Here is a 9150-nt window from a genome sequence, read left to right as displayed (position 1 = left end):
CTCTCGTTGTGTATACTACTTGCTTCTTTCAATCCTCTCCCTTCCCATAAGTGGGAGCCCTGTAAACACCTTTCAGACAAACTCCTCATGTACCACAGATTCTGAACTGTACTAAGAAGGATTGACATTTTGGATATAAAGGAAAGGAGAAAAAACTAATTTTTGATGTATAAGCATAAATAAGAGAGTGGGGGGGGTAACTAAATTTGAGTGTGTTTATAAATACACATAATTTTTCTGCTTACAAAGTTTAATTTGTTCATCAAATATGCACATTTAGTGAAAGGGGAAATTAGTGTCAGTGGTATGGAGATGAAGTTTAAAATGAAAGACTGAACATTAAGTAAAGGTTTTTCCCTTTATCCCCAGCTTTGAATTGGGAGCTAGGGCTTTTTTAAACTGTCTTTTTATAAATATTTGCTTTTCAAATTAAGGGGTAGAAAGAAGATAACTAAACTTTGAATAGATGTTGAACTGCAAAGGAATTTTTCCACCCTTTTTCCATGCCCACAATGTCCTTGGAATGGGAGAATCTTTCATCTTTTGGTTGCAGGGACCTGGCAATCAAAAATAGGATTTGACTCCTCCAAAGAAGAAAAAAATCCTTATCTTGAAAAGAATGTATTTTTTTGCAGTGAACTGGAGCCAAATTAGGAGTTTTTAAAGTTTGGAGCCAAAGAACACTGCAAAGGAAGAAGATATCTAAAAGGCAAAGGAAAAAACTGCCAAATTAGAATTTGATCAAGGATTTATGGAATGTGATTTATATGTATGTCTTAGGTTCTTTCTACTCTAAAATTCTAGGTTTTCATTCTTAAAGTTAGGAAGAGAATTCATATTGAAGTGGTGAGGACTGTGTTAATACTAGCTTCTGATTTTTTATAAATCTCCCACAAAATTTTCCTCTTCCTGAGATTCCCAAGTTTTCTTCCTGATCTTTAGCTTGTTCTGCAAATGAACCTGTCTGAAACTGAGAAACTTACTCTTCAAATCTGTCAGTCTCTGTTCTGTTACCCCAAATATACCCTGTCCTCAGTTCCAATCTTTGGATATTCGTAGCATCTGTTCTGCAATACTCCAAATTATAATTCCTCTTCCCCAATTAAAGACTTTAATTCTGTTATATTGATTGTTTTAATTAATTTTCAAGTTGGTGCTACATCACACACTGATCACTCTATCATTTTAATTTCTTTGATTTTGTGTCTTCACCCAAAGAATTAAACATGGTTTTCCAAACCTCTTTTCCATTATTATGTACCAGACTGCTTTTAAGGACTTCACATTAAGTAGTGTAATTCTTACAACCCTATGAAATAGATTCTATTACTCCCATTTTACAGATGCAGAAACAGGTAGGCAGGAATTATAAGTGGCTTTCCCACATTTGCATATCTAGGCAATGGCTAAGGCTAGATTTGTACTCAAATTTTTATTGATTCCATTCCTGGCACTGGAGTCATAACCTAAAAATATTATCACTAAACCTATTGTACCCTACATTTTTTTTCATTCTGTTTCTTTTAAACAAGAGCCCTTTTTTATTTACAGGGCAGTGAGACTTGTCCAGTGTCACACAGTAAGTGTCAAGAAGTGTCTGAGGCCAGATATGAACTCAGGTCCTCCATAATCCAGGACCAGTGCTTTATCCACTGCACCACCTAGCTGCCCTGAGAGACGTATTCTTACTGAATTTTTTCATGTTGGATATTCATAAACATCCACTACATCAGGAAAAACTTTCTGTCTCAGATCTCTTTTGCCCCTTAGTCTAATCTTAGATTGCATTCTGACCTTTTTTATTCAGCATATTCTTTCTTGCTCTCTCAGTTCAACCCTTCTATTTGTACTCATACTTTTTTCCACTTATCCTTGAGATGTTCTTATTTCATTCACTTATCTCTTTGGTCCCTATAAAATGTGGAAGACACTTCTGCCTTTTTGTTTCTGCTATTTCAGTCTTAAATCTCACTTTGATGGGTATACTTTCCATCTTCTAAGATATTCTAAAAGAGATTCAACTTGGGGGACATAGGTGGCACAGTGAATAAAACACCAGCCCTGGATTCAGGAGGACCTGAGTTCAAATCCAATCTCAGACACTTGACCCTGGGCAAGTCACTTAACCCCAATTGCCTCATCCCAAAAAAAAAGAAAGATTCAATTTGAGAGTACTAGAACTAGAGTAAGGCAAAGACCATTTCTATAGTAGTGAATAAAATCAACTTTAATATAAGACATTAAAGTATTCACATGTGGGGGCAGCTAGGTGGCGCAGAAGACAGAGCACCGGCCCTGGATTCAGGAGTACCTGAGTTCAAATCCAGCCTCAGACACTTAACACTTACTAGCTGTGTGACCCTGGGCAAGTCACTTAACCCCAATTGCCTCACTAAAAAAAAAAAAAAAAAGAAAATATAGCCAATAATAAGTTTACATTATTTGATAACATGTAATTATTACTTTACTGAAAGGGGCTCTCCCTGGAGACGAAATTTTATGTTGAGTTTACTAAATGGGGAAAGAGTTTCATAGTGTAGCTGTAAGCAATAAGGTTCATAACTTGCTAACTCTACATTTGTATAATTTGTCAGGTAAACACAAGAAAGGTAAAACATGGCATAAAAAGTACCTTAAACCAGTCCAGCTTCAGACACTTGACACTTACTAGTTGGGTGACGCCGGGCAAGTTACTTAACCCTCATTGTCCCTTTAAAAAAAAATAAAGAAGCAGCTAGGTGGCACAGTAGATAGAGCACCAGCCCTGGATTCAGGAGTACCTGAGTTCAAATCCGGCCTCAGACACTTGACATTAGCTGTGTGACCCTGGGCAAGTCACTTAACCCCAATTGCCTCACTAAAAAATTTTTTAAAAAAAGAAACTGTTCTTAAAAATAAATAAATGGGGGTCGGCTAGGTGGCGCAGTGGATAAAGCACCAGCCCTGGATTCAGGAGGACCTGAGTTCAAATACGGCCTCAGACACTTGACACTTACTAGCTGTGTGACCCTGGGCAAATCACTTAACCCCCATTGCCCGGCAAAAAAAAAAATTAAATAAATAAATGAAAGACATGGATAAGCTACTGATTAAGAAATAGAAGTAAGCCAGATAACCTGTAGCAAAAATGAAAATAATCAATTCACAATTAAGGAATTTAAAATAATTTTGAGTTATAAACTATTAGCAAGGAGAATACAAAAACAGCATAAAGATCATATACTGTGGGGCAGCTAGGTGACACAGTGGATAAAGCACTGGCCGTGGATTCAGGAGTACCTGAGTTCAAGTCTGCCCTTGGACACTTGACAATTACTAGCTGTGTGGCCCTGGGCAAGTCACTTGGCCTTCATTGCCCTGCAAAAAAAAAAAAAAAAAAAGACCATATACTATAACTAGGATGAATTTATACCGAGAATAAAAGACTTGGTCAATATACTGAAAACAATAAGCATAATCAACCATATTAGCAGTAAAACCAACAGAACCACACATTCATATCAGTAGATGCAGAAAGGCCTTTTGACAAATACAACACCCATTCCTATTTTTTTAAAGCACTAGAAAAAAGGAACAAATAGAGTTGCAGCTAAAGTAGTAAGTAGTATTTATCTAAAATAAAAAACAAGCATTATCTACAATGGGGATAAGCTAGAATAGTTTCCAATAAAATCAAGAATAAAGAAAAGATACCCGTTATTCCATTTCTATTCTATATTCTACCAAAAGATGATAGCTATAGCAAGAAGAATAATTTGAAGGAATAAACATAAGTAAAGAAGAAACAAAACTCATTTTTTGTAGGCTGTATAGATCTAAAAAAAAGTAACAAAATTTGTGTTAGGACAAAAAGATAAGAACATTCAAAGTAATTTTTTTTTAATGGAACTATTAGGAAGCCTAGCAGTACCAGATTTCAAAGGAAAAAAAAAGTAATGTTTTCTTATTTATGAAGCTGTGTAAATTAGATGTATATTCAGAACAGGTTCCCAAGACAATTTTTCAGATCATTTTCTCTACAATTTTCTCCAATTTTTTTTTTTGGCAGGGCAATGAGGGTTAAGTGACTTGCCCAGGATCACACAGCTAGTAAGTATAAAGTGTCTGAGGCCGGATTTCAATTCAGGTCCTCCTGAATCCAGGGACTGTGCTTTATCCACTGCACCACCTAGCCGCCCCCTCAGATCATTTTTAAAGTGACCAAGCATTATTTTAGTATCAAGCAAGACTTGCTATATCATATACTGTGTTTGTTGCTCATAGTGCCATTAGTAGTTTAAAGATGTAAAGCCAACTTTATCTTGAAAAACATAACTTCTTTTCCCATTCTCTCATCTTTTTTTTTTTTTTTGAGGCAACTGGGGCTAAGTGACTTGGCCAGGGTAAGTGTCTGAGGTCATATTTGAACTCGGGTCCTCCTGAATCCCAGGCCGGTGCTCTATCCATTCATTCTCTCATCTTTCAAAAATGAATTAAATTAATTCCAAGAGCTTGGTCTAACTGCTTTTGTTTCAACCACAGGTAGGGAAGCAGAAGGGCACTGTATGAACATTAATGGAAAAATGCAGATTGCTGTTAACATTTTTTAATACAGTGGATGAGTCATTGCCAATAACGACTTAAACTTTTATTATAAAGTCTCTGCACTTAAATGTGTTTAAACCATTTTAAGATAAAATGACATAGTGAGGTGGGATTTTTTGGTTTGGTTTTGGTTTTTTAACGTTGTGCAGACATCAAACATGTCAGTTTATAATCAGTATGTTGAAATGCAGGTAGAATTTATGTAGTAGAGTCAATGCATAATTTTTATGTTCTTTGGGGTTTTTTTTGTAAAGTGTGACTAAAAGGTGTTTACTCATGTATCCAAATCTAAACAATACAGAGGTTAAGAAATAGAGTGGAACAGATTAGTTACACAATATACAGTAGTAACCTTGTGGTGGATAAATCCAAAGAAATCAGCTATTGGGTTATTAAATGAAAATTTGGTATAACTTCAAAGTACTCTAGTAGAAACTAAGTAAACAGCAAATGAGTACACTATTTTTGTTTTTTATTTTTAATTTATGGAATAAAACAAGCATTTCTATAACAGTACAATAATAAAAAATTATTGTGGGGCAGCTAGGTAATGTGCAGTGGATAAAGCACTGGCCCTGGATTCAGGAGGACCTGATTTCAAATTCATGCTTAGACACTTGACACTAGCTGTGTGATCCTGGGCAAGTCATTTAACTTTCATTGCCCCACAAAAAAAATTTTTTTAAGATGATTGTTCATTAAGCTTCAAGTCTATGTACAATATATTATTTCTTTCAAATATACAGCAAAAATTAAAACAAAAAACAACTAGGGGCAGCTAGGTGGTGTAGTGGATAAAGTACCGGCCATGGATTCAGGAGGACCTGATTTCAAATCTAACCTCAGACACTGTGTAACCCTGGGCAACTCACTTAACCCTCATTGCCCCACCAAAAAAAAAAAAAAAAAAAACAACCCACCTATTATACAGTAAAATTATGTACAGTTTTTTCTTCCCTCCCCACTCTTAGTCCTATGGCTATACAATCTAAACATAAAGGGAAACATTTAAACAAATTAGAGGAGCCTGTAAGAAATTATTTGTCATAATTTATGACTAAAAAAAGACAAAGGTTCATGGGACATGGCAGACCAAACCAGTGCCCATAAAATTAAAAGAGCAGGAAACTGAAAGGAGTAGAAGGGAAATCTTTGAAACAAGCTTCTCTGAAAGTCTCATTTCTAAGATATAAAAGAAACTGAGACAAATTTATTCTTTTTTTTTTTGAGACAAATTTATAAGAAAATTCTTCAATTAAATGTTCTTTCTTTTTTTTTTTTTGCGGGGCAATGAAGGTTAAGTGACTTACCCAGGGTCACACACTAGTAAGTGTCAAGTGTCTGAGGCCATATTTGAACTCAGGTCCTCCTGAATCCAGGGTCGGTGCTTTATCCACTACACCACCTAGCTGCCCCCCAATTAAATTTTCAAAGGAAGAAATCCAAAATCTCAAGAGCTACATAAAAAAATGCTGCAAATTACTAATACTTGGTGGTTGTTGAGTCATTTTCAGTCATGTCTGACTCATTCCATTTCAGCTTTTCCTGGCAGAAATACCATAACCCCAATTTGTAGTTATCAATAGTTATAAAATTAATAATCAAAGTTAATTAAATTTAAAATTTACAAAGAAAACATGTTTTTTAACTCATATAAGAGTTGGGATTTGAGTAATTCACAAATCAGACATACACCACACTTCCAACCCATTTTTTATCAGAAGAAGAAATATATACATTATATCAACCAGAAACGTGGTGTCAACATCTCTGTTTAATTTATTATGGTAAATCTTCAGATTGCTTGAAGGATTTAATCACACAAAATACAATTTGGAATAAGATAATCAAGTTTCTAGGAGAAAGTTCTCTGGTTAGAGTTCTCTTGGGCTACATAATAAAAATCTTTCAAATTACTTTTAGAATTCTGAGGGAATATGTAATACTTTTCACCCTGGGAGTCAGTTCACTGTGTTTTATAAATACATTTTGTGTTTTATAGATTTTTAAGATTTTATGAAATATAGTCATTATTTCTCACTTTAGTGAATTTTTTAAAAATATGTTTAAATGACTGAATCCATGTATGTTGTGTGTGTGCTATGGGAGGGATCTGGTCCCTATTTTTAAAATTATATTCCTTTAAGGTATGTTACAAAGTTTTTTTTCAGAATACTTTTATGAAATATTTTTTATTTTAAATTTGGGAGTTCATTTTAAGTGGAATTTACTTCTGTATGCTGTAGATCTGAAGTTAAAATGTATTTTTAAAAGCTATTTTTAGGATGCTGGGGGAAAAAATTTTCTGGGCAATGAGGGTTAAATGACTTTCCCAGGGTCACACAGCTGGTTAATGTCAAGTGTCTCAGGTCATATTTGAACTCAGGTCCTTCTGAATCCACTGCACCCCTTAAAAGCTATTGGGGGGGGGGGCAATGAGGGTTGTAACTTGCCCAGGGTCACACAGCTAGTAAGTGTTAAGTGTCTGAGGTCAAATTTGAACTCAGGTCCTCTTGACTCCAGGGCCAGTGCTTTATTCACTTTACCATCTAGCTGCCTCTTGAGTACATTTATGAAATAAAATATAAAAGTTATTCAAGGTAGGTTTTTTGTTATAAGGTATTTCAAATGTTGGAAAGATTACCTTACGCAGTTCTTTATCACAATGTAAATGACTTTATTTTCTTAGGAAGATAAGAGTTTGTGGAAGAGTAAAATGAAGAATACTAATATTTTTTTATCTTAAAATTGAAAGTATAAATCTGATTGCTTCAGGGAGTGGGGAGGGGAGGGGAGGGAGAGAAGGAGGGATAAAATTTATAACTCAAAACTAAATTAAAATGTTTAAAACATCAAATCAAATCAAATAGAAGGTTTTTTTAGGGTAAAGGAAATTCATTCTTTTAAAATCTGTTTTGGAGTGATCAAACTCCAATATGTTTTCTTCACATGTTAGAAATTATTTGGAAATTTTAAGAAGATATAATAATTTTTGAGATGTTGAGATTTATGTGTTTTGAAGCTTTAATTCATGTGTGTGCTTAATTAAAAGGTTACAATAATTCATAGAAAAAGTTTTTTAAATGAATTGTAAGATTTTTGTTTTAAGTTCTTTGAAATCAAAGAGGAAACATAAGCTTATGTGATTTTCATATTTTAAGATACTTGGTGATAATTTTTAAATTTTTTTCTTACAAAATATAAGGTTCTTTCAAAGGATTTAGCTTGCTTTTAATTGTTCTGTTTCTGTAAATACACTTACGTCACGAATAAAAACTGGGGTTATCAACCAATTGTGGATAGGGGACTATAAGATTGGTTTGGAATTTTTTAGGGGTGGGGTTAAGAAGTGTTAAAAATCTATTTCCTGGATGTGGGAAAAGAAAATAATAAAGGAAATCTGAAGATTGGAAAACGCTATACCGTTTCTATTCAGAATAGTAAAACTTTAGTGTCATTTTTTTTTTCTTTTTGGTGACTGTGAAAAGAAGTGCAAGACTTAGCTATGAATAACTTCTTGAAGGGTGAGGCAAAAAGACCTTTTGTGGAAAGTGATTTCGGGGTCAGTGAGTTTATGAAAAGTGAATCGAGTAGGGTGAAGAGGCCCATGAATGCTTTTATGGTGTGGTCACGGAGTGAGAGGCGCAAGGTGGCTTTGGAGAACCCCAAAATGCACAACTCAGAAATCAGTAAGCAATTAGGGGTTACTTGGAATCTTCTGACAGAAAATGAAAAGCGACCATTCATTGATGAAGCCAAAAGGCTGCGCGCTAAACACAGGGAAGAGTTTCCGGATTACAAATACCAGCCCCGACGGAAAACGAAATCATTTCTGAAAAACACTTATAAGGACAAGAATCGCTGCATTAAAGAGACAGATTCGTTGATACAACAACCAAAAAACTTTACTACCCAAACCTATGAAAATACCACATTGGTTCCAGAAATCTCCAATTTCAACTACTCACAGCCAGCCTGCACCAAACCCCCTCCCATGTGCCTGGAAAACTGGATTAATATGATAAACCTGCCGCCTGAACAAGAAAATACAGAGATTTGGCCATTGCAGGGTAGCTGTTTTCAGAATTTCGGGACTGCGGTAAATAACATTAACTCATTTATGAAACTCGAATCTAGTGAGAATTTCTAAATTCTGGAAAGCCCAGCAACTTTAAGACTTTAATATTTCATTGATTGAAATTTTTTTTAATGTATACCTTCCATATCATTTTATGTGGACATAAGAAGCAAACTTACCGTTTGTTTGATTAACGATGTTTTTACTAAGTGACTGTCTTTTATTTCTATGCCCAAAATTGTGCCTTTTATTTCTTTAAAAATTCACATAATGGAAATAAACATTTAAACAAATATACTTCCAAACTCTTTAATTTCTCACTTCGTCTGTGATTTCATACATTTCATTACAAAAGCATTTATCTTAATATACTTAGGCTGGAGTGAACTTCCCCAACTGCCAAGTTAAAGAGAAATATTATTTTTTCACATGAGTAAGAATAACATTAAAAACAAACTATATGAAAAATTTTAGTTAAAACAATAAAC

The 9150-nt window shown here is 34.4% G+C and overlaps 1 protein-coding gene across 1 annotated transcript; it reads left to right on the top strand.

The window, feature by feature from the left end:
* Positions 1-8176: 8176 nt before the first annotated feature.
* On the top strand, positions 8177-8734 carry LOC122734032 (sex-determining region Y protein-like). Its single transcript, XM_043974706.1, has one exon. It carries the CDS (start codon positions 8192-8194, stop codon positions 8732-8734), a length of 543 nt encoding a protein of 180 aa, XP_043830641.1. The 5' UTR covers positions 8177-8191.
* Positions 8735-9150: the final 416 nt, after the last annotated feature.

Source organism: Dromiciops gliroides, chromosome X, assembly GCF_019393635.1.
Source record: "Dromiciops gliroides isolate mDroGli1 chromosome X, mDroGli1.pri, whole genome shotgun sequence".
Lineage (NCBI taxonomy): Eukaryota > Metazoa > Chordata > Mammalia > Microbiotheria > Microbiotheriidae > Dromiciops > Dromiciops gliroides.
This window is presented reverse-complemented; position numbering and strand designations above follow the sequence as displayed.